At 52.8% G+C, this 26,845-nt stretch overlaps 1 protein-coding gene and 1 pseudogene across 1 annotated transcript in view; one reads left to right on the top strand and one right to left on the bottom strand.

Annotated features, from left to right (window-relative positions):
- LOC106863906 (uncharacterized) overlaps positions 1 to 20,027 on the top strand; it is a 51,757-nt gene extending 31,730 nt beyond the window's left edge. The window contains exon 6 of the mRNA XM_088155409.1: positions 19,498 to 20,027. Within this exon, the coding sequence (XP_088011535.1) occupies positions 19,498 to 20,027 (530 nt within the window). The remainder of the gene's footprint in view (positions 1 to 19,497) is intronic.
- A 1,675-nt stretch (positions 20,028 to 21,702) lies between these two features.
- Positions 21,703 to 22,418, bottom strand: LOC148220450 (H-2 class II histocompatibility antigen, E-D beta chain pseudogene; annotated as a pseudogene).
- Between the last annotated feature and the right edge of the window lie 4,427 nt (positions 22,419 to 26,845).

The following is a 26,845-nucleotide window of genomic DNA, read 5'->3' as shown; positions in this document are numbered from 1 at the left end:
AAGCTTCTGAGTGAAGTGTGAAAATCATGGATCATCATCTTCGGTGACCTGCTGCATGTGGGGGGAGCAACGCTCCTGGGGCTGGGGCACAGGCTGCAGATACAGGGAGGGGTGGAACATTGTGCTGCTTCCCATTTCTGACCCTCCTGCTGTGTCCCTACTTTTCCTCACACTGCTCTTCCTCCCATTATTCCTCTTTCTCCTGCACAATCCCACCTTTTCCTTCCACGTGCATCCTTTGACCATTTTGTTCTTCAACCCTGCTTCTCCTTCCCTTCTCCTGCTGCCCCCAGGCCCAGCACCCACTGCCGGCTCCCTCTTTTCCCCCAAACCCACAGCATCCCAGCGCAGGGGCAGCGATGGAGCTGGGGCAGCTCGGGCTGGGGCAGCGCTGGGCTCTCGGCCGCTCCCGCCCGCACTCGCTCCCCACTGCAGCCGCTGACGCCGCCGCAGCGCGGGAGGGCCCGGCCTTGGCGCTCCCCCTCTCCCACCTCCCCAAATTCCCCTGCCGGGGGGCGCTGGGGCCCGGGCCGGGCGCAGGTGGCTCCAGGTGGGCAACGCTGGGAGCTGCGGCTCTGCCTGGACACTGCTGCGTCATCACCGTCGCGCGCTCTCATTGGCTCAGCGCTGCCCGAGGGGCGGGGCTGCACCAAGCCGGGACACCCTGCTCCAGGGGGGATGGCCCCAAAACGGGGGACCCCCATGCAAGGAACAACAGCAAAGTGTCTCTACAAACACATGCTGCGAATCCGCTTGGACATAGGGCCAGCGACGTGGACATAAGGAAGGGACAGCAGAAGCCATCAGGGTCAGAAAATGTCATTAATTGACCACACAGACTGCTGCTCAGCCAAGGTCCTGCTCAATTCATGAACTCCCAGAATAAGACGAAAAACTTAACAGAGCCATGAATATCACTAGCTATACAAAAGTGGCGTGCATATTAAGGCGGCCCCAGCACCCAGGGGCTCTCACATCCTTACACCATATTCAACCAGGTTCCCTCCTCACACTGCCACCATTCAGTACTTGATGTCAGATGCTTTCTGGGGATGCCCACTTACACAGGATGGTAAACTGGATTTACCCTTTGAATGGGAACAAGAGGTAGAAGAGAAAAAGGTAAAGACATGGATGGTCCTTCTTCAGGGATGCACGGAAGCACCAGCCTTATTTGGGCAAGCCTTGCAGAAAATATCACATGAATTTACCCCACCCCCAGGGATAGGGTTAATGCAGGATGTGGATGACTTGCTGCAATGAGGAGGACAGGAAGGGGCAGAAGAAGTCTCTGTGAAACGGCTGAATGTTCAAGCTAAAAAGCATCTTTGAGTATTTGAAAAAAAAAGTGCAAATGGTGGAGAAAAAGGTCAAATATTTGGGACATATTTTGACGGTAGGTTTCTGGTGTATTGATCCAGAGAGTGACCAGGGAATCTCAGAAATAATCCAGGACTAAAAAGGAGTTGCAAGAAGTCTGAGGATTACTAGGAAATTGCAGGATCTGGATTGAGGATTCTTGGTTCTAGCCAGAACACTTTTTAACACCAGATAGCCTCAATGTTGTGGTATGGATACAAGAAATGGAACAAAACTTAAGGAAATGAAATAAACAAATGATTGATGCTGCAGCCATGGCTCTACCAGACTCGGAAAAAAAATTTGAATCGGATGTGGATGTTAAACAGGGCCATGCCAAAGGAATTCTTGTGCTAAAATGTTTAGCCCGGTGGCCAGAGTGGCCTCATTGCCTGCAGAATTGTGCAGCCACAGCTTTAATGGGACCTGAGGCCCAAAAACTGATGGCAGGAAGATCTCCTGTTGTTCAAGTCTGGCACCAAGTCAAAGCTTTGATAACCAAAGGAGCCTCTACGTGGATGAGCAGTGCTCGGTGATTACAGAATGAAACTTGTTCAGTGGCACAGGAGGATTTAGAATTGAGGACAGGGGAAGGGTTTAACCCAGGCTCCTGTTTGAACAGCCTGGACAGGGGGCTGAGAAGAAACCCATGCCTGCAGTCAAGTGACAGAGCTCCAGAGCCAGGCTGGGAGAGATTTAGGAGAAATTCCCTGGCCTGAGGGACAAAATGTGTTTATGGATGGCTCTTCAAGGGCAGGAGAAGGGAAAAGAATTCCAAGACAAGCTCTGATGAAGGAAAGGGAATTAGACCAAGCTCAGGTTACCGCCTGCATGGTCAGCTCAACCGGCAGAGCTGGGTGTGCTTGGAAGAGCCTGGCACTGAAATGTCCTGAGCAGGAAGGCTCAGATATCTTCTGGTGACAGCATGGCAGCTAACAGGGTGCCAAAAGCAATTCTGACTTCTTCAGCAATCTGGATCGCTTATGAAGGTAATTCCAAAACACGTAATTCCAAGACAAGGGATTGTGGAAGCAACAGACTCAGATGGGGAACTCATTTTACAGCAAAGATCCTTCAGGGGGTTATGGCTGCTTTAGGAATACAACCCCTGTGTAAGGGTCGGTCCGAAGTTGCCCTTGTTTTTTGCCTCACGACTGTCGCAAGAAGACCCCGAGGACCCCCACCCGGGCTGACTCTGGACAATGGCTTTCTGGCCTGGCCAAGGTGGATGCTTGCCAAGGCACTGCTTGCAGGTGCTCGCTGTGCTTCATGGTACACTGCTCTCGAGCAGGCACTAGCTGGAGCGGCAGGTTCTGTATACCTGTTTCTTGGAGCAACCCTCACAATAGTCCATAAATCTCCCTACTCCTTGGCCAGAAACCACTTGCTTTGGAAAAGGGCTATAAAAAAGCAACCCTCTGGAGAAGACCCTTTGAGATCTTTCCACAGATGAAGACTTGTATATTGGCTGGCCCTTGAGGACGTCCGTCTCGTCTGCTGGTAGCTATTTTCCCATCCCCCCTCTTTTTCTCTCTATACTTTGTTTCCTATATCTCTCCCCTCTATCTCAACTGAGTTCTTGGCATTTAATAAAAATGCATTGCTGTTGTTGAATAAACTGATTTTTGTCCCCTGCTATTTACCTGTTTTCACTTCTGAGATCAAACGAACCATCACAACCCCTGCTCTGTATTAACAGCAGATCATGACACCCTGGAATCCCCAGAGCTCAGGTCAGGGAGAAAGAAGGAATGGGGAAATAAAGAAACTCCTTTGGAAGCTGGTGATAGAAACCAAGATGCCATGGCTACGGCTTTTGCCATTGGCTTGGGCAAGAATAAGAACCAGACCCAGGGCAGATATTCAGTTATCTCCCTTGGAATTGATCTGTGGATTTCCTTACCCTGATAATTCTCCACCTAGTGCGGGGGGGAGATAAGGGATGTATATTTCAAGCAGTCTGTGGCCAGAATCCTGTCTCTTGTGAAATCTCTCCCACAGGAAGCTGGGCTGGCACAGAGCCTGCCTTGGCACTTTGCTGTTCACAACATCCACCCAGGACTCTGCCTCTCAATTACATTCACACACTTGGCTGCCTGGGATTCGATTGCTGGAAAATATACCAACTTTAAATAATTTTTTTTTACATTCCATTTTACTAGTCAGGCTTGGTTTGCCCTTGTCTCGGAGAAAGAAATTTTAAAAGGTTTTTTTTTTTTTTTTTAAGGAATGTTAGACTACTCAACAGAAATGACCACCTCAGCAGCCTGGGAATAGCCCAGAAGATACCCACAAAGAGAAGGACATTCAACAAAACATCAAGGATTCATCAGCAAACATCAAGGAACACCCCAGACACTGCCCCCGGCATAAATGGAGACACCTGGTCTGGAAAAGGCTGAGAAGGAAATCCAGGAGTGAGGACCTCATTAACATCACAAGAGGAGAAATCCGGGTCCAATAGGAAACAAAATAGTAAGAACTACACAACTTGGAAGCAATCAACATTAAACCAATGGATTCCAATGGGTTCAGACTGCAAAAAGTTTAGGAAAAATCTAGTAAAATTTACGTCTCATGGAATGATTTTCTCTGCACACCCGGGCTATGTGTGGATGAAATTATTTCTGTTGCACACCCTGACCACAATCAAGTAATGCCTTGACTCTTTAACACTAAAGATATTGTTGGACAGTTTTTGTTTTTCCTGCAGATTCAGTGACAAGATTACACCGTTAGAAAAATTTTACATAATAATCCTACTTTTATATTGTCAGTTAGGTTTGGGCCAGGCGTGTGACTGTTCAGAGAAATCAGTTGGGAACCCAAGTATTTGAGGATTTAATAAGATAAAGGTGGTCAGTTGATGCAGAACTGGGAAAAGGGAAAGGGAGATGCAGCCGGGAAAATGAAGATAAAAAGCAGGCCGCGTTTTAGTGACCGCATGGCGAATGCCGCATGGACGATCGTTTTGTTCATGAAGAAAGTCACTTTTACAGGACTCCTCTGTCTCCTTTGGGCACACAAACCTCTGGTCACGGGAATTTTCCCGCACAGCCCCGGGCACAGGGAAGCCACCTCTGTGCTACCCACAGGCATCGGGACGAGCCAGCGCTGCTCCGGCACCGGCTCCTGCCGAGGCCCCAGCGGGAAGGAGACGGCGGGCAGCCGCTCCCGCAGCGCCCTCAGCCCAGCGCCAACACGGGCCGGCACCGGCACAACCAACCCGCCAGAGCCCCCTGCCGCCCCCTCGGCCCGCGCTCTCAGGACCCCCCGGGCTGTGGGAGGGGAAAGGCGGAGATGAGGAGCAGCCCTGGAACGGGCCCGGGCCCGAGCTGCCATTGGCCTGGAAACACAAACGAAGTTCTCCGCACCTCCCGGCACGCCTTTCCCAGCCCCGCGTGTTCGCTGGCTCCGGCTCAGCGGGAAGCCCTGGAACCTCACTTCTCCTACCCCCTAATGAGGAGCATCAGTGCATGGCTTTGATTTCCCCCACAAAAAGGGAAAACTGCCACAATGGCGCCTTTGCTTCTCTGCCCAATCAGCGCGCGAGAACCAGGAGTGACATTGGCACAATCAGCCAATGGCAGCGAGGGGCGGGCTCTGCACACGGCCCAACCTCGGCCCGCGCTCTCAGGGTCCCCCGGGCTGTGTGAGGGCAAAGGCGGAGATGAGGAACAGCCCTGGAACGGGCCCGGCCCCGAGCCGCCATTGGCCTGGAAACATAAACGAAGTTCTCCGCACTTCCCGGAACGCCTTTCCCAGCCCTGCGTGTTCGGTGGCACTGTGATAAGTGATAAAAGATTTGTGGTAATCATAAAAGTATTGGGGTTTTTATAAACCAGAGTACTAAAGTTTGAAGTCCAGCATGGACACTAGATAACAGAAAATATATTATTAAATCATTCTGTTTTAAATCCCCTTGTTATGAATACTGTGCTTTTCAAATAATATTTATCTACTACCAGCTGGCAAAATCAGACTTCCTGATAGTCCTTCCTGCCTTTGATTGATCAGTGCTGCCTATGTACAAAAACCAGACTTTCCTGGTGTTTATCTACAAAGACCAGATGGCTTTCTGTGAGACTGACGATTGCCCAGAGACTTTGGGAATTTGAATACGGATGTTTATTCGACCACCACTGCTTACCTGGCAAAATTATGACAGCAAAACCATAAAAATTATTGATTACAACGAGAGACAATACAATAAGAAGAGGCTGCAAACCAAGGTTTGACTGAACGTGGAATGGACAGTGACTCCTCACTTTCTCCAGCACTGCTTGATCTGTCTATATCAAATAAAGCAATCTAAATTTTGCTGAATATCGAGACTGTTGTTTCTCATTTATAACAGCACCTACTCAGCAGGAAGCCCTGGAGCCTCACTTCTCCTACCCCCTAATTAGGAGCATCAGTGCATGGCTTTGATTTCCCCCAAAATGGGAAAACTGCCCCAAACCCCTGTGGATGAGTGTGGGATGGGAGAGATTTCTGGCAGAAAACTCCAAAAACTCAGAGCAGTATAGTGAGAAGTAAATGAAGACTCTTCAAACCAGGTTTCCCCCACTCCTCCCTCCTTCCAGCTGCACCTCCTACCCTGGCACTGTAGGGTGTGAGAAACGATGCTCACTTTGTAAAATTTAAATGGTTTATTAAACCTTAACAAAATATAATAAAGGACTTGTGAGAAACAACACTCATTTTTTAAAAAAATTGAGAGGTTTATTAAAGCTTAGCATAAAAATACAACAAAAGACTGAAGAAAGAAAGATCAGCTCTGGGAGCACAGGACTAAACCCCCACGTGCTCACCTACAGAATGGATGTTCTGCCTTTTATGCCCCTGGGCCCTCCCAAAGTCTTGTCGCTGAACTCCTTCTCTGCCGTCCATTGCTGGAGACTCCTTTCTTACATCTGCACTGGAGGTCAGGTGTAGGAACAAGCCGGCCCTCCACAAATGCCCTGACTACCTAAGCCATGTCGTGACAACAATACAAGGGTGAGGGGAAAGAGGTCTATGGGAGGATATATTACAATAATATCATTATGCATCCACAAAACTTATCTTAACATACACACAATATTCATTATTTAATGGTGAGAGTCAACCATCACATTACTCATCTGTAACAACAAGGACTGTGCCAGCCCCCAAAATCAGAGGGGGATGGAGCCAGCGCCAGTCCCCCTGAATCGGTGGAGGTAGAGACTACCCCTGACCCCCTGCGTATTGCATCAGCCTAATACATATTTAGGAAAGGTTATACATATTCAAACATTTTAACATAGTTCCTCCCCGTCCCACCTTTTTTAAGCATGTGCAGTTTGCCCAGTCCTACTCATTTGTTACTTTTCGATACATTCAACAGATTTGATTCCTTCATTGGTTAAATGTTAACATTACAACAACTCTTCCTCAACAGTGGTATCACAACACAACATTCACATTAAAAGATCTCTAAGCAAAACTTCTTTCACAAAAGTCAACCTTATAAAACACATAGTATTCACTCTAACAATTACTGAAGCCAACACTTTAATATATTTATTACAGTGGCCTTGAGCTTAGAGTCAGGCTTGGTCTAGGGAGTGTGACTGAGGCTGCCATTGGGCTTAGGTCCAAGAACGGTGTTGGCCTTAGGGCAGGAATTGGGGCTGAGTCTGAGAGTTCAAGCTAAAGGTGGCATTGGATGTGGGCTGGTGCTCAAAGCTGCACTTAGGGCTTGAGACTGCCATTGGGGTTGGGCTTAGAGTTGCAACTGGGGCTGGCTTTGGGCTTAGAGATAAATGTGGCATTTGGTTTAGGGTTGAGCTTTTGGCAGGAGGCAGGAATTTGGGCTGGGCTTTGCAGATAGAGCTGGGTTTTAGATTAGAGCTGGAATTGAGGTTAAGGCTAATTGTGTCATTTGCCTTAGGCCTGGCCTTGAGATTGTCTCTGAGGCTGCATGAGTCTGGCACTGGGATGAGATTAAATCCAGGAGAGTGAGTGTGTCTCAACATGGAGTGAGATTGAGATCAGGATCAGGGTGAGCTTTGGGACCGAGCGCACGCCCAGACGGACAGGGGAGATGTCGCTGCAGGATGTCCTGGCATCGTCACAGCCCTGCTCAGGCACCACCAAAAGGCAGCAGGAGCCGGCTGGTCCAACATCCAGGTGCTCCCAGCACCTAGAATATCCCTCTGTCCAGTCCTTTTGGCTGTCCTGGACATGTTCCCTCCAGGCCCTTTGTCACCTCCTCGACAGCAGAGCATGGGATATTGAGTGGCTTCTAGGGCCCTGCAGAGTCCTTGAGGAGGGCAAGCCTTGCTTAGCAATAACCAAATTCTCTCCCTGCCATACACAGCATTCCTATCCTGCATCCAATCCCATCACTGTGCCACTTTCTGTGAAGAAATGAAGCCCAGTCAAATCCAGAACAGTGGGAACATTAGGACAGTTCTTGAGAAAATCTTCATTTATTTAACACTAATGCTCCTAAGAAATCAGATCTTGATCTGTAAAAACATTCCTGCTAGTCCAGCTTTGCTTTCAAGGACCTGTAATTGTCTGTCGGGAAGGCGGGTTTTGTTGTGAGAACCGGTGATTGGCAGGAAGAATGGGACTAAGAGCAAGGACCCCCCCGAAAAAAACCCTCACCTGCACCCCCCACTTAGTCCCTCCAACCTTCCCAGTCCTGGGGGAAAAGGGGAGGACCTGGGGCGGGCTCACCCGGAGACCCACGGGGTGAGGAGCGGGGGGGGGGGGGGGGTTTGGGCTCGCGGTGAGTGGGGGGTCCCGCGCGAGGATGTCGGGGGGGGGGGGTGTCGTGCGACGGATCCACCTGCAAAGGGCTCCTCTCGTGCCACCGTCTCCTCGTGTCACCCAGACCAGTTTGGGGGGCTCTTTGTGTCATCCAGAGGAATTTGGGGACTCCTCGTGTCACTGAGAGGAATTTGGGGGCCCCTCGTGTCATTGAGAGCCCTTCGAGTGTCACCAAGAGCTCCTCGAGTGCCAACAGCAGGAACGGGGGGATTCCTCGTGTCACCGAGAGCCCTGCGAGTGACACTGAGAGCCCTGTGTCACCAAGAGCCCCTCAAGTGCCCCCAGCTCCTTGTGCCACCAGGAGCCCCTGGAGTGCCACCAGCTCCTCGTATCACCGAAAGCCCCTCGTGCCACCAGGTCCTCGTGCCAGAGAATTTGGGGAGAGTCTCTGTGCCACCCGGAGCCCCTGAGTGTCACCAGCCCCGTGCCAGGGTCCCCAGTGTCACCGGGGTCTCTCTCTGTGTCACACACCAGAAACCGACCCCCCCTCCGAGCACCAGGACTCCCGAATTTAACCGTCCTCGTGCACCGGGACCCTCTCAGGACCCTCGAGTTTCCTCTCTCCCCTCCTCGTGCACCGGCATCACCGGACCGCTGCCCTCCTTTCCCGAGGAATCGCCAGAGACCGCCTCCATCAATCACCGGACACCGGGACCACCAGAGGACCTCCCCCATCAATCAGCACCGTCACCGTGCACCGGGACTCCCCCCCCCCCCATCGAGCAGTGACACCCCCTCATCGTGCACCGGGACCGCCGGACCCCACCTCAAACATCGCCAGCCTCGGGCACCGAGATCACCGGAGACCCCTCCATGAGTCACCGGGACCCCCCCGTCATGCACCAGGACCACCGGAGACCTCCCCAGGAATCACCGGACACCCCCTCACGAATCAAAGGGCATCGGGACTGGACCCCCCCCCTCGTGTACCGACCACCCTCCGGTGCACAGGGCCCGGACCCCCCTTTGTGCCCCCCCTGCCCATCCCGGGGATTCCGCCCCTCCCCTTTGACTTCCTCCCGGGAACAGGAGCGGGAATGGGGGGGGGGGGGGGGCGGGGGCGTGAGCTGGGGGGGCACCGGGGTGTCCCCAGCACCGGGGGGAGTCCCTTTCCCGCCCTCTCCTCCTCCGGTTATCACCAGGGACCCCCCCAATTTACCGGGGCTCCCCCTATTCACTGCACCCCCGTTTACCGACTCCCCCCCCAAAGCGCTGGGACCCCCTCGGATACTTGGGACCACCCCAGCGCGCCAGGACCCCCCCCCCCCTCACTCACCGCCCCTCCCCCATCCATGGGACCCCCCCACGCACCGCTCCCCCCCCGTCACCAGGACCCCAAAATCCATGGGACTCCCCCCACACTCATCAAGACTCCCCCCAAATCCATGGGACCCCCTCCCTCCCCGCCACTCACCACCCCCTTCTCAGCACTCCCCGGGCCATCCCTATTGATCGAACGCCCCCATGCCCCCCCCCAGCTCCTCACCCTCGCATTGGGCCCCCGCGGGGCCGAGGCAGAGCCCTCCCTGAGGGACACCCCTCATCCCCGGCCTGCAGCCGCCCATGGAGCCGCTGACCACAACTCCCTGCCTGCGTCCATCCGGCCAATTCCTCTGGCCCCACACAGCCCAGCCTGCAAAGCCAGGCCTGGCAGCGTGGGGCTCGGGGGGTCTGTCCTGGGCCACTGAGCCTCACAGGGCTCTGGACACAGCAGCGGTGTCACACACGGAAATGTTATGGGGAATGGCTTAAACGCTGCCAGGAAGGAGATTTGCACATTATGGCGAAACTGAATAAAGAGGCTGAGACCACCCCAGCCCACTCCTCCTTCACCTGATTGCAGCTTTGGCCTGGGACTTGAGTGGCCTAACAGCACCTGAGGTACCATAAAAGTGACACCATTGATCAATTGCCTCTGGTCTAGGGACAAGGACACAAGACTGAGGCAGGAGAATGTATCCAAAGCAAGGCAAAGCCAGCAGCTGTCCTGAAAATCAGCTTGGGCCAGGCTGGGGCTGGGGGAGGCCATAGCCCACAGGCTCATCTGCTGAGGCCACGTTTGCACACACTGCCCACAGCCAGTCAGGGAGGAGGAGAGTTCTGGGGCTGTGGGGGAACCTCTGCTCACAGGCACTGAACACCCATCCTCCCTCACACAAACTGGCTCCGCTGGAAAATCCCCACCCCGGGAAGGCCACATCCACGGCACATTCCCGTGAGGAGCAGCTGAGGAGGTGCCAGAATCCATCCAAGAGCCCCAAAGCGCTGCCCAGACTCACTGCTGAGGCCTTGCAGCAGAGCACTGCTCCTGATGCAAAGGGATGCAGCAGAGCCAGAGGCTGCTGCCAGAGCCTGTGTCAGACTTGTCCCTGCCAGGGGAGGTACCTGGGCCTTCCCACCTGCCCCCAGTGTGTATGGACCCCCTGAACTCCGTGTTTGTGGGGGACCTTGAGCACCAAGAAGACAGAGATGTAGAGCATCCACAGAAAGCCATTGGGATCCACAGAGTTGTAAGGCTTTCTACTTAATCTGTCTCTGCCACTCTCTTTCTCTCCCCCCACCTCTATTCCATTTCTATTTCTCTCTTTGTCATTCCTTCTACCTCTCCTTTACTCTTCAATAAAATCCATACCATTGACTTTGGCACATGGTCTCATTTGCACCCTAATTGAGGCAGAGTCATTTCTGATTATTTTCATCAGTGGATCAGAACAAGGGGCTAGAAGCCCTCCAGGCTGGGTGCTGCTCCATGCCACTTCCAGAGGTTTGGGCTGCTGAAGGGGTGCTGGCCTTGGCCCTTTGTGACACAAGGGGGTTCTATCGGGTTCCTGGTGTTGTTGGACATTCTGTTGTCCTGGTGACATGGCACAGCCCCGCCCTGCAGGGGTATATACGGGGCACAGGAGTGCCACTGGCTCAGGAGGAAGCAGATCCCGGGACCTCTGTGCGTCAGACGACATTACACATGGAGGAGGAAAAGGTGAACCCCAACTGCAAAGCAGCCAGCCCCATGCCCATCCTCCCTCACACAAACTGGGTCCGCTGGAAAATCCCCACCCCGGGAAGGCCACATCCACGGCACATTCCCGTGAGGAGCAGCTGAGGAGGTGCCAGAATCCATCCAAGAGCCCCAAAGCTCTGCCCAGACTCACTGCTGAGGCCTTGCAGCACAGTACTGCTCCTGATGCAAAGGGATGCAGCAGAGCCAGAGGCTGCTGCCAGAGCCTGTGTCAGACTTGTCCCTGCCAGGGGAGGTACCTGGGCCTTCCCACCTGCCCCCAGTGTGTATGGACCCCCTGAACTCCGTGTTTGTGGGGGGCCCTGAGCACCAAGAAGACAGAGATGTAGAGCATCCACAGAAAGCCATTGGGATCCACAGAGTGGTGAGGTTTTCTACTTAACCTGTCTCTGTCACTCTCTTTCTCTCCCCCCACCTCTATTCCATTTCTATTTTTCTCTCTTTGTCATTCTCTCTGCCTCTCCTTTACTCTTCATTAAACCCATACTATTGACTTATGCACATGGTCTCATTTGCAATAGAAACAGATTCTGCCCCCCCTTGCCTTGATGGAATTAATGTGCACTGTGAACCAGGGTGGAACAAGGCCCCATATTTTCGTGGTTCTGATGTGTGAGGCCAACGAATCCACACAGTCCAAAAAACCTGGATTTCCCTGGCCTCTACCTGGCTAGAGGCAGGGCCCCTCTAAGCCTGGTTATTCTTTTTTTCCTTTTTTATGTCTTGGAGATTCCTTCAAGGGGATTGAACGTGTCATCATCATCATACCTGGCAGTTTGGCTACGGGCAACTGGAGCTGCTTCCCTTTTGGTGAAGTTTGTTGAAGTTCCACCTTTTTTGGTGGAACTCCCTCTCTGCATCTTGCTGTCCTGCAATTCAAGCACCCATTTTACCAGAACAACAGTAGATTTTCCATCCCACTTCTTCATGTTGTCTCCAGAATCATGCAGCAAAGACCACAGCTCAGCTCGTGAGAAGGGTCTTCTCTCCCCATCTGGGGAACGTTTATGTTTGGGGCCTGAACTTTTGATCTGTACAGCCGAGATTTGGAGAAATCCCTCTTTCATCTCGTCCTTGAGTTTATTGTGGTTCTCCTCTATCTTATCTTCTAATTTCTGCCGACGTGTTTCCACAGCTGCGATTTTGGCATGTGTTGGGCCATGCACGGCATCTGCATATGCTCGGAGCTTCTTCTCCATATCGAGCATGGTCTCCTCCCTTTCCTCCAGCTTCATTGCTGCTAAAGCAGAAGCGTATTCTTGTGGCCCAAGTCGTACAAGTTTTTGCCACATCACGGGTGTACATGGTACCAAGTGTGGATTCCTAGTTATTAGGTCATCTGAAAAAACAATCTCTGCCACTGCCATTTCTCTCAAGCGTTGAATCCCTTGTTCTGTGGTCTTCCACTGGGTTTGCTGCATATAGAGATCATCTGCACACAGATATCTTTATGCCACACTTCCCAGGACCCGTGCCCAGAGACTCTGAGGATTAGCCCCCCTCATCATTCCTTGGTCAATAACGGGATCATGTGACAGGGATCCCAAATGCCTGGCTTCAGTGCCATCCAGAATTGTGGCCTCGCCTGCAGCATCCCAAAGACAGACTAGCCAGCTAATTATAGATTCATCAGGTCATCGGGTGTGATCCTTTCTCAGGCCATGAAGGTCTTTAAGGGATAAGGACTCAATATTGGCTCCTGATCCTGTCTCAGTTGTTCTGACTTCTGATTTTGTACCAGGAGCTCACTTTGAGAATCCTTCCCCTGGATCATCATCGTCCACTGGCCGATCAGTTTTGCTGGTGTGCTTCCTTCCCACAGCAACTGCCAGTGACTTAGGCTTACTGTCTGGTTTAGCTACAGCCTGAGTGACTGGGGTATTGGCTGATTTATCTCCCTGCCCCCCTGCCTCTCTCTCCTGCCCTACAGTATCTAGCAGTGTGTGATAAGCATATGCCAGGGCCCAGCTTATTGCAATGATCTTTTTCTCATTAGAATCATCATGGCACTTCTCTTCCAGATATTTCCCCACCTCATCTGGGTTCTCAATTTGTTCGTGTGAAAATTCCCAGGCTGGGAGATCAGAAAATTTCTTCAGGGTTCTGCCCATTCTCTCCCATTCCCCATCCCACTCAGAATTTTCCAGGCCTGGGCCTACTCCTGGGTCAGGGGTCCCATCAGCTCCTCTGGACATCTCAGCCCTCATTCTAGAGAGGCTGCAGACTGTGTAGAGGAAGTTTACCAGATGAAATACCAGGACAGTGGTATCCTTGACATTCAGGAGAAACTGAACATTCTCAAAAAATGTCTAAACAGATTCAAGGGAGAAGAAGGAAAGGAAAGGCTGAAAAGCCTCATCCCCTGCTCCTTCTCTAACAAACTGGATGCAATTACTAATGACTAATCCCAAAACATGCTATTGGAACTGGGATGCAGGGTAGGATGAAGAAACCATAAACCATAAATACCTGGAACAAACTCCAGTAGCTTTATAAACTTTCTATAAATCATAATCACTGAGCCCAACACAACAGCTATTCTAATTCGTGCTCGTCTACTGAAAAAAAGTGCATGTTAGGGACATTACTGGAGCCATCTCCGGATAAGAAAATAACCCTAGGGACCAGAAAGGTATCAAAACCTCAAAAAAGCCTAGGGATACATAAAGGCCTCCACCCCTCCAACCAGAATGCAATCAGAGCAGGTTTTCTTTTCCACTTTCTCGCCATGCGTTGGGTGCCAAAAGAGTATTTGTCCTGGTTTAGGGCAAACTTGGGAGGAAACCTCTGAATGGGGTCCCTCTATGAAACAGATTCAAGCCGTCCCTCCCCCAGGCGGCTCGGGAAAAAATATTCCCTCGGAGAGAAGTGGAAAAATAAAATACTGTTTATTCAAGAGGCAATATATCTCCCAGCACAAAAATGAACAATACCAAACAGCAAAACCCCTCGCCGTTCCCAAGAGATGACAGATCTAGAAGAGTTCTTTCCCTGGGCTGCCCGGCTCACTCAGTCTGTTCTCAGTCCCTCCGGTGCTGGGAAATGCCACGGCCCAGGCCAGGCCTGGTGGGCCACAGGTGTGAGCTCCCCGTGCTCCCCTGGATTTTTAGTCCACAGCAGGTTCAAACAATTCAAGGAAAAAGGAAAAAAACCCAAACAACTAAAAAACCCCAGAGTGTAGGGAGCTTCTATGCCTCGGCTAGCCAGAAAAACTAACCAAAGGCAAAAAAAGAGAGCTCTCTCTGGCTGTCCACTGCAGAAAACACAGTCTGTGAGCAGGAATATGGGGGAGCCAGTGCAGTCTCTGATAACAAACTCTACATTTCTTCTTTCCCCCCCTTCACTCCTGGAACCAGTCTTAAAACTGCAGAATTCAATATCCAACACCAATAGAGCAGACGACTTGGGGATAGAGGCATCATACAGTCACCCCAAGACAGGGGTCTCCACTATGAGGTTCTGGGGGTCCCCTTGTCCTGGATGCCCTGGATCCTGCATATATTTGGAGGTCCCTCCTCTGCAGGGTGTCCACCTGCTCCAGACTTCCCGGGAATCCCAGGGGTTCCTCCTCTTTGGTCTCCGCACTTTGGGATTCTGGGGTTCCCCCTTCTCTGGGCTGCTGAGGGTCCTATGGCTGCCCCTCTCTGGGTGGCACTAAGGGATGCCGAGCGTTCTGGGCTCCCAGGGATGCCTCCTCCCCTGACTCCCTGCTCCGGCCTGCCGGGGTTCACAGGGGTCCCCCTCTCTGGGGTCCCCACTTTGGTGTCCCAGGGGTTCCCCGTCTCCAGGCTCATCTCTTCTCCGGGCTGCCCCTTCTCCAGGCTCCCCTCACTCCCGGCTCTCGGGGTCCCCCCTCTCCAGGCCTCCATTTCAGGCTCCGGCACTCCCGGGGCTCTCCCCTTTTCGCTTTCCCCCCCACTCAAGGCTGCTCCCCTCGCCCTGCCAGTCCCGGGCGATCGCCATGGGGCTCCGGGGACCTCCATCCCCCACGCACCGCCGGGGCTCTGTCTGCAGCCGCCACACAGACAGTCCCAAAAAACCACCCGGGGACCCCGCAGGATCCCCCAAAAGCGGATTTCGGGACAGCTTTGGAGCCCTGCAAGATGCAAATATCGCTCCGCCCGCCGCCTCCAGAAAAAAAAAAAACAAAACAGGCAGCCACAAAGCTGGGGACCTCCAAATATCCCTCCCCCTTTCAAAAAACCCTGCCAGGACCGCCCAATATATCCCCCTCCCCGGTCACCTACAGAATACGGGGGGCCCGATACTGCGGGCGCGAAGGGGCTGCAGATCCAGAGAGCGATGGACGCACGGGCTGCCGCCTCTCGCTGCTCCTCCTCCTCTTCTTGCTCCTCCTCTACCCCTCCTCTTCCTCACGCTCCTACTCCTCCTTCTCCTGCTCCTTCTCCTCCATCCCTCGGCTGCCGGCGAGGACCTCTCCCGGGTGAGCCGGGCTGGAACGGGACCGATGGGAAAGGGGTGGGAGAGGGGATATAAAGGGAGATGGAACAGCGGGAAGAGGGTTCCCAGGGAGGGTCTCCACGTTAAGCCCAGGAACCGCAATCCCCTCCGTGTCCTGCCAGCTCCTCCCGGCGCTGTGGGGTCCGGGCCGTGCCCCAGTGCCGGCTCAGGGGGTGCTCCAGGCTGACGTGCTCCACCTGGAGCTGGAGCTGACCCCGTGCCGGGGGCGGTTTCCAGCAGCACCAGGAGCTGGTAGAAATCCAGTCCCCATTGGGGACCAGGTCGGTGGCCACCACGTGGCCCGAGAGCTCCTGCTGGCCCTGGAACCAGCTCAGCTGGATGTCGGCAGGGTAGAAATCCATCAGGGAGCAGAGCAGGCAGCCGGGACCGGGCTTGGAGCTCGAGGGAACCAGCGAGATGGACACACTGGGATGGGCAGGGGGCCCCTCCAGTGCGGATCTTACCCCCCCATCCAGTCCGCAGATAATCGCTCCAGGGATCGAGTGCTAAGGGACGGGGAACCAGCTTTGTTCCATCCCAACTCCACCTTTCCCTCCCCTCTCCCCTCCTTTCTCATCATTCCCCAAATCTACTGGCCCCTCACGACTCAATGTGGGTTTCCCAGCCCCCTCCCCCAATCTTTGGGCGCCCCAGCCTCCTCTTTTCCCCCATTCTTTGGCCCATTCCAAATCATCTCTCCAACATCAAACCCCCTAACCCGTGCTTGCTTTTGGGGGTTCCAGGCCTCTCCTGCTCAGTCTCGGGTTCCCAACGCCCACTTTCACCCCTTTTGGACAGCTCCTGACAGCTTTTTTTCTGGGAGGAATCCCTTCTTTTCAGTATTTTTGTGGTGTAGTTTCAAAGCGGACAGCTCCAGGTCCCTCCTGCTACCTCTGGGGATCCAACCCCCTTTTCCCCAATTCAAGCACCTCTTGAAAGCCCATCAGGTGACTCACATATTCTCTCCTTCCTCTCTCCCCTCCCCCCTCCCGCTGCTCTTCTTTTTTGGTCTCTTTTTAAAACAATATTCTATTAAATATTACAGGCCTTCTGGTTTTGCCAAATGCAGCCTAAAGATGAATAGTGAACGTTACAAATTCCATACCAAAATTTTGCCATCACTAACAGCCACTCATAAACATACACAAAAAATCCCCAAAGGAATAAAGATTTTTTCTGCTTATTCCCATAACACTAAAATGTATTTCTCACAACCTTGGCCCAATCTTAACTGAAAATATAAAAGTAGGATTATTTAAAAAACACATTCTAATGGTGCAATCTTGTCACCAAAACTGCGGGAGGACCCAAAACTCTTCAATACCATTTCTACTGTTAGAGAATCAAGGCATTTCTTGATTCTGGCCGGGATGTGCAACAGAAATAATTTCAGCCACACATAGCCCGGCTGTGCAAAGAAAATCATTCCATGATATGTGAGTTTTACTAGATTTTCCCTTAACTTTTTACAGTCCAAAACCTATAGAAATCCATTGGTTTTATGTTCATTGCTTCCAAGTTGTGTATTTCTGAGTATTTAATTTCCAATCGGACCCGGATTTCTTGCCCTCGATAATAATTAGGTCCGTACGCCTGGATTTCCTTCTCAGCCTTTTGCAGACCAGGCATCTCCAGCTATGCCAGGGGCAGCGTCTGGGGTGGGTGTTCCTTGATGTTTGCTGATGGGCCTTAATGGTCGTTATCTTTGTGAGTATCTTTTGGGCTATTCCCAGTCTAATGAGATGTTGAGATGCCTGGGGGTGCTCATCCTCTGACAGCTGCTGAGCTTTCTGCAAAATCATTCCTTTCTGCAGTGACCTAAAGAAAATGCTTAAAAGCTAATCTGGATGCTTGCACGTCCAATCCCCATTTCCCAGCTGATCCTTTGTCCTGCTCCTTGTGCTGTGGCTGCCGTGGCCAGCCCGTATCCCAGAGCCGGTGCCTGTCCTGCCGCAGTGTCCAAACGCGGCCCCCCCGGCGGGCAGGGCCGGCAGCTCCACGGGGCCGGGCAGCGGCCGGGGCGTCCCACAGCCTCCTGGGGGCCGGGGGCCACTGCCGGGCCTGCAATTGCCGGGGGGTGCTGGGCTCAGGCAGCGCCCGGCGCTGAGCCCCGGCTGCCCCACAGCCCCGGCCCGGCCCCGCAACTCCCCACAGGCCCTCAGCCCGTGCTCCCGGTGCCGCACCTCTGCGGCCGCTCCTGCCGCTGCCCAGCACAGAGAAACCCCCTGGAATCCTGACCTCCATGTGTGCCTGTCCTGGGAACTGGGGATACAAAGGATCTAAGTCAGCTGGCAGCTTTTGAGGACAAGAGCCTGCTGAAAAACATCCCCATCCTCAGTATTTTCCTCTTCCTCCTCTTTTCCAGCCTTCATTTTTTTTCCCACATAGATTGCTCCTGCTTCTTCTTGCCTGACCCATATTCGTGCTAACGATATTCATGGCTCTGTTACGTCTTTGTTCTTCTGGGAGTTCATGAATTGAGCAGGACCTTGGCTGAGCAGCAGTCTGTGTGGTCAATTAATAACATTTTCTGACCCTGATGGCTTCTGCTGTCACTTCCTTATGTCCACGTCGCTAGCCCTATGTCCAAGCGGATTCGCAGCATGTGTTTGTAGAGACACTTTGCTGTTGTTCCTTGCATGGGGGTCCCCCGTTTTGGGGCCATCCCCCCTGGAGCAGGGTGTCCCGGCTTGGTGCAGCCCCGCCCCTCGGGCAGCGCTGAGCCAATGAGAGCGCGCGACGGTGATGACGCAGCAGTGTCCAGGCAGAGCCGCAGCTCCCAGCGTTGCCCACCTGGAGCCACCTGCGCCCGGCTCGGGCCCCAGCGCCCCCCGGCAGGGGAATTTGGGGAGGTGGGAGAGGGGGAGCGCCAAGGCCGGGCCCCCCCGCGCTGTGGTGGCGGCGGCGGCGGCGTCAGCGGCTGCAGTGGGGAGCGAGCGCGGGCGGGAGCGGCCGAGAGCCCAGCGCTGCCCCAGCCCGAGCTGCCCCAGCTCCATCGCTGCCCCTGCGCTGGGATGCTGTGGGTTTGGGGGAAGAGGGAGCCGGCAGTGGGTACTGGGCCAGGGGGCAGCAGGAGAAGGAAAGGAGAAACAGGGTTGAAGAACAAAATGGTCAAAGGATACACGTGGGAGAAGCAGGTGGGATTGTGCGGGACGAGGAGGAATAGTAGGAGGAACAGGAGTGTGAGAAAGAGTAGGGACACAGGAGGAGGAGGAGCCGAATCAGTAAACACCGCAAGGTTCCACCCCTTCCTTCATCTGCAGCCTCCCCCAGCCCCAGGCGCGTTGTCTCCCCACATGCAGCAGGTGACCGTGGATGGAATCCACGATTCCTACAGGGGTGAATCTTGGTGTTTCTGAGTTGTATTTGGCTAAAAATTACTGTTTTGGTTTTTTACAGGGACTGACTCTTTCTCTTTGGAGGGGATGTTTGCTGAATCTTGATGTTTGGGGGATTATTTAACTGTGTTTTGGTGTTTAGAGGATTTTTGGGTTGAAACTGGATGTTCGGGAGGTTCTTACAGACACGTGATGCCCAATGACTTACAGATATGAACTTGGGTAAGGAGGAACCATCAGCCCAAAACACTCTCCTCTTTTTCTTCCTCTCAAAAGAGGATTTTTTATTCCCAAGGCGTGGGCAGATGGAGGAGGAGGAAAAGTCCCAGAGATCCCTCATGAGGAGGGGCTGGAAACCCAGCCCAGGGAGCTGCGAGGAAGAAAGACCCTCCCTGAGCCGGGAAGGCGGCCAGAGATCCAGGCAGAGCTCAGAGCTGGTGGAGAAACCTCCTGGAGGGGAGAAGCCCCACAAGTGCTTGGAATGTGGGAAGGGTTTCAGCTACAGCTCAAAATTGATCCGGCACCAGAGGATCCACACTGGGGAGAAGCCCTACGAATGTGGGGAATGTGGGAAGGGATTCAGAGACAGCTCCCATCTGATCCAACACCAGAGGATCCACACTGGGCAAAAGTTCTATGAGTGTGGGATATGTGGGAAGAGTTTCAGCGACAGCTCTGGCCTGATCCGGCATCGGGTGATCCACACTGGGGAACGGCCCTATGAGTGTGGGGAATGTGGGAAGAGCTTTCGGTGGAGCTCCTCCCTGAAGGACCACCAGGGCACCCACACTGGGGAGAGGCCCTACGAGTGTGCTGAGTGTGGGAAGAGGTTTCAGAGCAGATCCAGTCTCCTCCTACATGAGAAGATACACGCAGAGGAAAGGTCATTCCGCTGCCCCGACTGCGGGAAGGGCTTCAAGCAGAATGGCAACCTCACTGTCCACCGGCGCATCCACACCGGGGAGAGGCCCTACGAGTGTCCTGAGTGTGGGAAGAGCTTCTCACAGAGCTGTACCTTGACCCGACACCAACGGAGTCACCACTAAGGGAAGCCCTGCAAGTGCCCGGAGTGTGGGAAGAGCTTCGTGCTCTGCTCCAGCTCCATCCCCCATGGGAGGATCGGTGTTGGATGATCCCCAGTGACCCCGTTGGGCAGAGCCCTGATGATCCATGGTCTTCGTGATCTCCGTTGGGTGGGGGGAAGGGGTTGGAGAGATTTCTTTCCCTTCTCCTTGTCCCGCTGTGATTTGGTTGGTAATAAATTCCCTCGCTATGCCCAGGCTGGGTGTGTTGTTCCCGTGCCGGTGCTCGGGGCGGGATCTCTCCTGTTCCTTCTCTGAACTCCCGGGCCTCTCCTCAGCCAATCAGAGAATGCGATGAAGAAGATTCAGCCAATGAAAGAGAGCAGCTGTGATGACTCACCGGTTGCCGGGCAGACCCGCAGCACCCAGTGTTCCCCACCTGGACCCCGCCATCCCCCCCAATCACGATCCCCCCGCGGGGTCCCCCCAAGTCCTTTCCCAGTCCCATCCCCTAGTAAACGGAACTGGGTCTAACTGGGAAGCTTTATTGGGGAGGGGGGACATGACCCCCGGGACCCCCCCTCACCTTCTTGCACAGGTAGAAGCCGAGCACCAGGAAGACGAAGCCAAACACGGAGCCCCCGATCCCCATCAGCACCTTGCTGCGGGCGGCGTCTGGTGGCATCTCTGTGGGTCCACAGGGGTCAGGACCCTCCAGACCTTCCGCAGCCCCTCCAAGCACCTTCCTAGTCAACTTCTGCCCACCCAGGACACCCTGTAACCTCCTCCCAATCTCTTCCCAGCCTCCCCAGGACCCACCAAAGCCCCTCTCTTTCCACTCAGGATCCCATAACTCCCTCCTAGTTACCTCCCCACTGCTCCAGGATACCCAAACCCTCTCCCATTCCTTTCCAGGACCTGTCAGAACTCACCAAGTCTTTCCCAGTCTCTTCCCATCACCACCAACCTCTTTCCAACCCTTGCTTTCCAATCCCTGGTCTTGTTCCAGCCCCTCCAGGCTCACTCAAATACCTCCCAGTTCCCCCCAGCTGATCCCAGTGTGTCCCCACTCTCTCCTCATGTCCCCTAGTTTGTCCATCTCACTGTGGCCTTCGAGCGCCCAGCCCCAGCCCCAGCCGCCTGCTCTGCTCCGTGATGGATTTCTACACTGCCAAGATCCAGGTGAGGTTTTTTCCAGGGCCAGCAGGAGCTCTTGGGGCATGTGGTGGCCACCGATGTGGTGGCCACCAGGACCAGATCCCCATTAGGAAAGGGCTGGTGTGGCACTGGGAGTCTGGGAATGAAATTGGAGAGAGTCGGAGAACACTGGGAGAGAGTAGATTGGATTGAGGCAATGAAAGAGGGTGGATATTTGGAATTGGACTGAAAAGGACTTGGAAAGCACTGGGAGGGACTGGGGGATCATTGGGGGAGAAGGGAGAGGTTTGGAAGGGCACTGGGAGAAAGGGTGGAGGTCTGGGAATGGAGTTAGAAGGACTAGGAGTGGACTGGGAATGGAATGGCTGTGGACTGAGAGGAATTTGGAGGGACTCTGGTGACACTGGGAAGGACTGAGAGGGTACTGAGAGAGACTGGGATGGACTGGGAGATCAACCGGAGTCACTTGGGATGAGGGGCAGGAGCCCCCGGGGATGGGCACAAGAAGGGCTGACGTGTCTCGGGTCATTCCCAGGGAGGTTTAGAGGGGCTCCAGGGTCATTCCCAGGGCAGGGCCCGAGGGGACACGCTCTGCCCCACGCTCACCTCTGCGCTCCACGAGGAACGGGCTGGACAACTCGTAGTTGTGCCGGCAGTGCCTGTCCACCGCAGCCCGTCTGTACTCCATCCATTGCGGGTCGCTGTTCCAGTGCCTGGCAGCCTTGTCCCCAAAGGAGGTGTCCCCACGTGCAGCCCCACATCGCTGCCCAAGTGCAGGAGCTGCTCCCGGTTGGAGATGTTCCTCTCCACGAACCTCAGCCGGTCGGTGCCGTGAATGAAGTGACACTCGGACTAAACCATCTCCTGGAACAGCGCTGTGTGTGCAGGACACAGGTCCGGGGCTGTCCCCCCAGCAGCCCCCCAACAGCCCACAGTAGCCAAGAGCTCCGGGGCAACCCGGACTCTGTACATACAGTGCCCCACGGCCGCCATGGGGCCCTTCTTCCTGCAGTCCCAGTTCCTCTTTTCCACACTTCTCTGTATTTTCCTCCCCCTTTCCCAACACTCCCCAGTCACCAGCAGCCCCCAACATCTGTTTGGGGGTCCCACCTCCCCATTTCTCTTTCTCTCCCCACCGTTCCCACCATCCCACCACTTCCCTTCCCGCCCCTCCCGCTCACCCGAGAGCTCCGCGTCCCCAGCCCGGGGGGCTCCCAGTGGCACCAGTAGGGCCCCAGCTGCCGCCACACGCCTCATGGCCAGCGCCGGGCAGGGTCTGACACCTCCCCCTTGTTGGAACTCTGGAAACGGAGGTGTTTGGGTTTTCTGTGCTGACAGGCATTGAACCCCAGGAAAACTCTGCTTTTTACCAGAGGTCGTGAAGAAGGCTTCCAAAATTGAGTGATAGAACTGGGATCACTGGTGTGTAGTTTGAATAGAAGTGTGTAATGTCCCATGGTGGAAAATTTAGAGCTTGGGGTTTTAGAATATAGTAATATATATATAAAGCAAGATAGAGATTTTAGGGCGGAGGTTTCTTTCTTCTTCACCTTCTTCATGGGTCTAGGTGGTACTTTTGTAATTGGATAGAAAATTCCACAGTGCAGGTCACAGTTGATTGGTTGTTGGGTTATCCCATTCCAGAGCCCCCTGATGTCCATGTGTCCGGAAAAGAGGAACACGGGACACTGATCTTGTCCTGCCACGCGTACGGATTCTACCCCAGCTCCATTGAAGTCAACTGGATGAAGGGGGATGAAATCTGGGATCAGGAGACGGAGTGGGGCGGGATCGTTCCCAACAGCGACGGCACCTTCCACACCTGGGCCAGGATCGAGGCGCGGCCGGAGGAGCGGAAGCAGTACCGGTGCCGGGTGGAGCATCCTGGAATGTCAGAGCCCGGGATCTACACTTGGGGTGAGGCTGGGAATGTGGAATGTGGAAATTGGGAATGCCCAAATGGGGAATTCCCTTCCCCTTCCTCACCATCCTTCATTTCCCAAAGCCGACTTCTGGCAGGAATGTCACCGTGGTGGTCGCTGTGTCCATTGCTGCCATCATCATCCTCATTGTCCTCATTGGATTCGTCGTCTGGAGGCGCCAATCTGGTAACACACGGGATGGAGGCTGGGATCCACCCAGCACCGTTCTGGGAATCCTGTGCCACCAACGCTGATCCCACTGTTTTTCCACAGGGAGGAGGGACAGGAAGGGATACAACATAGCAGCTGGTGAGTACCAGTGGTGGATCCAGTTCTGGATCCCTTCTTTGTGGATCCTAGGATGGATCCTGGGGTTAGTCCTGGTGTGTGATCCGTGCTGGAATCTCATGGATCTTCTCTTTCTGCAGGTAAAAATGTGGGAACCAACAGCTTGAGTGCAGGTACAGAGCGGGATCAGGGTGAGATTCCAGAGAGGGATTGGGGCAGGATGGACAGATTGGGATCATGGAGGAATTCCGGATCAGAGCAGGATCAGATGGAATTGTGGAGTGGGATCAGGGCTGGATTCTGGAGCGGGATCAGGTGGGATGGATGGGGCAGGATTTGTGTGGGATGGATGGAAAAGGATTGGTTGGAATTCCAGAGAGGGTTTGGGGCAGGATGGGTGAGGCAGGAATACGTGGAATGGATGGAACAGGATTGGTGTGGGATGGATGAAGTGAGATCAGGAAGGTGTTCCAGAGCAGGATCAGTTGGATGGATGGAGCAAGTTTGAGGCAGGATCAGGTTAAATTCCAGAGCAGCTCCCGCTCTCCATGGGCTTGTGACAATTGATAAAAGATTTGTGTTAATCACAAAAGCATTGGGGTTTGCATAAACCAGAATACTAAGCTCTGAAGTGAAGCATGGACACTAGATAAAGGAAATTATATGATTAAATAATTCTGTTTAAAATCACCTTGTTATGTTATATTATGTTGTATTATGTTACATTACATTATGTTATATTATGTTATGTTTTTTAAATAAGTTGTATCGGCTACCAGCTTGCGAAATCGGACTTCCCAAAAAGCCCTTCCTACCTTTGTCTAATCAATGCTGCCTACCCCAAAAACCAGACTCCCAGAACTTCCCTGGTGGTCATCTACAAGGATCGGATGGCTATCTGTGACTAATTATCACCCAAAGGCTTTGTGGATTTGTGAACAACAAAAACCCACAGTATAAGAAGAGGCTGCAAACCAAGGTTCGGTGGAGCGTGGAGTGGGCGGTGACCCCTCACGTTCCCCAGCGCGCTGCTTGCTCTTTCTATATCAAATAAAGCAATCTAAAATTTTGCTGAATATCGAGACTTTTTTCTCTCATTTATAACAGGCTCCAGCCAGGTCCATCCTGCGGGATGGGGACAGGGACAGGGTGACACGGTGACCCTCTCTCATCCCGGCAGGATTCACTGCCTGAGTGATCCACAGAGCTGGATCCAGCCCCCTTCCTGTGGTAGTCGATTTGGCTGAGATGGACCGGGATTTAGCCCAAATTCCCTTTAAAGAAAGCACAAATTTAAGACCTTGGGAGGCAGGCTGTTAAAAAGCAAGGCCTTAGACATTAGGTCTGGCCCCTGCCCTGTAGATGCAGAGGCTTTAGCCTAAAACTATGGGATTTGTAAGGACATGTCAGGCATGCCCGGGCATGTCCCTAATTCTCATTTGTCTTTGGACCTTTGCCTCGGGTATCCCTGGGTATACCCCTCCCCCTGGTCTTTGGATGTAGCCTCTCAGATCACATGTTCACAAATGGATTAAAAGGATATCACAGGCACACCATCATTCCCATCCTGCTTATTATTATTATTATTATTATTAACCACGCTGTAACCCGGTCAGGCTGTTGAAGTTGTCACAAAGGGAAAAACCCCCATTGCATTACAACAGGCAGCCATATCAGATTCCACCTGTTCCATGTGATATTCACATGAAGGGGAAACTTGATTTACAGAGATATCTAATGGCTTTAGGTTCCACGTTCCAGAAGCTCCAGAATTACATCCTGCTATCCAGACCCATAGGACTGGACACACCTGCACATCCCTTCCAGCCTGGACACTGGGTCTATGTGAAGAGGTGGGACAATGATCCTCTACAAGCCAAGTGGAGAGGACCATTTCAAGTCCTGTTGACCATCCTCACCTCAGTCAAAGTTGCTGGCAAAGGACCTTGGATTCACTGCTCCAGAGTTAAGAAGGGTTCTGCTCCTGAAACAACTGAAAATACAGAGACTGATGCAGATGAAAATATGTTTTAAATTATTCCTCTTCTGTGCCTAAAGAACTGTTCATAATAATCCTGATTCTATTTTGCATGATAGCCTACTTTGCAAGACATTACTACTGTTAGATATTTACTGTTAGATATTTATCTATTATTAGGTATTTATCTGTTGTTAGATGATTAATGTTGTTTGATATTTATCTATTAGATATTTATTTACTGTTAGATATTTACTATTGTTAGAAATGTATGTATTTGTTGGGGATTAGGTTTCTTTTCTTTTGTTCCTTCTTACCTATAGAATTTTCCCCATGAATTGCTAGAAAATTCTAACTGCAGCTACTTGTTAGTGCTTAAGAAAACAAAAGGTTGGCCTGGCCCAGGTAAAAAGGAGGGCGGGGGTGGGCAGCTACTCAAGGCTTTGGGTTTTGGAAGACACGTTTGGAGCTGCTATTGCTTAAGGAGAGGAAGTCCCCATGACCCAGCACAGAGCTGCTGCTCCTTCTCCTCTGGGGTGAGCCTCTGCTTGTAAGAGCAGCCACTGACCTAAGACCTTATTAACCCCTTCCTCACTAAAAGAGGGACCGATCACCATCTGCTCACACCCAGCTGCCGCTGCCCGCTGCTCCTTCAGCGCTGCTCTGAGTTTCTCTGCGCTGAAGCCCCGCCCTGCTCTGCCCTGCTGGGACGTCCTGCAGTTCCAACTCCTGCCGAAAAATTGTCTGATACATCTCGTCCACCAGCCCAACATCTTTTGTTCATTCCTGCTGCTCCAGCTTAATGTTTTTCAGTCTCAGAGTCCTGCAGGGGTACTGGGATCAACTGCCCCAGGGCTTTGAGAAGCAAATCGTCTCCTCCAACCTTTCCCAGCTAGGCCAAAAATGCTGTCATGGGCTCCTGGTTCTGTTTGTTATTAATTCCACAGTTGTTGTTTTCTTGCCTTGTTATACATACTAGTAAGAAACTGTTATTCCTATCTCATATCTTCGATTAAAACCCCCTTAATTTCAAAATTATAATAATTCAGAGAGAGGGGATTTACATTCTCCAATCCTAGGGAGAGTCCTGCCTTCCCTAGCAAACATCTGTCTTTCAAACTGAAAGAAGTTTTGGTGTCCAACATTGGGCCCGAGGGCATCGAGAGAAAGGGGTGAAAAAAGAACAGTTCTTGAGCAACCTAATTTTTTGTGTGTGCTGAATTCAGAAACTTCTTTGGGTGGCAGCATGTGGTCGAGCTTACCCTAGTTTGGGTGGCACATAGTCATGGCTATATTTCTCCCATTTGCAGCCCCTTATCTAAACATGGCTCCTATTGAATCATTAAAACAGATATGTTCATGGACAATGACTCTCTAACTAGTTAAAGTTACAAACTGGTATGTTTATTGAGACACTGGTGGGTTGCACGAGACGTGGCAGCCCCATACAAGGTTCCTTGCCCTCTATTTCCCAAAGTCTTACATTCCATACATAT

This window comes from Sturnus vulgaris, chromosome 38 (genome assembly GCF_052056855.1).
Source record: "Sturnus vulgaris isolate bStuVul1 chromosome 38, bStuVul1.hap1, whole genome shotgun sequence".
NCBI lineage: Eukaryota > Metazoa > Chordata > Aves > Passeriformes > Sturnidae > Sturnus > Sturnus vulgaris.
This window is presented reverse-complemented; position numbering and strand designations above follow the sequence as displayed.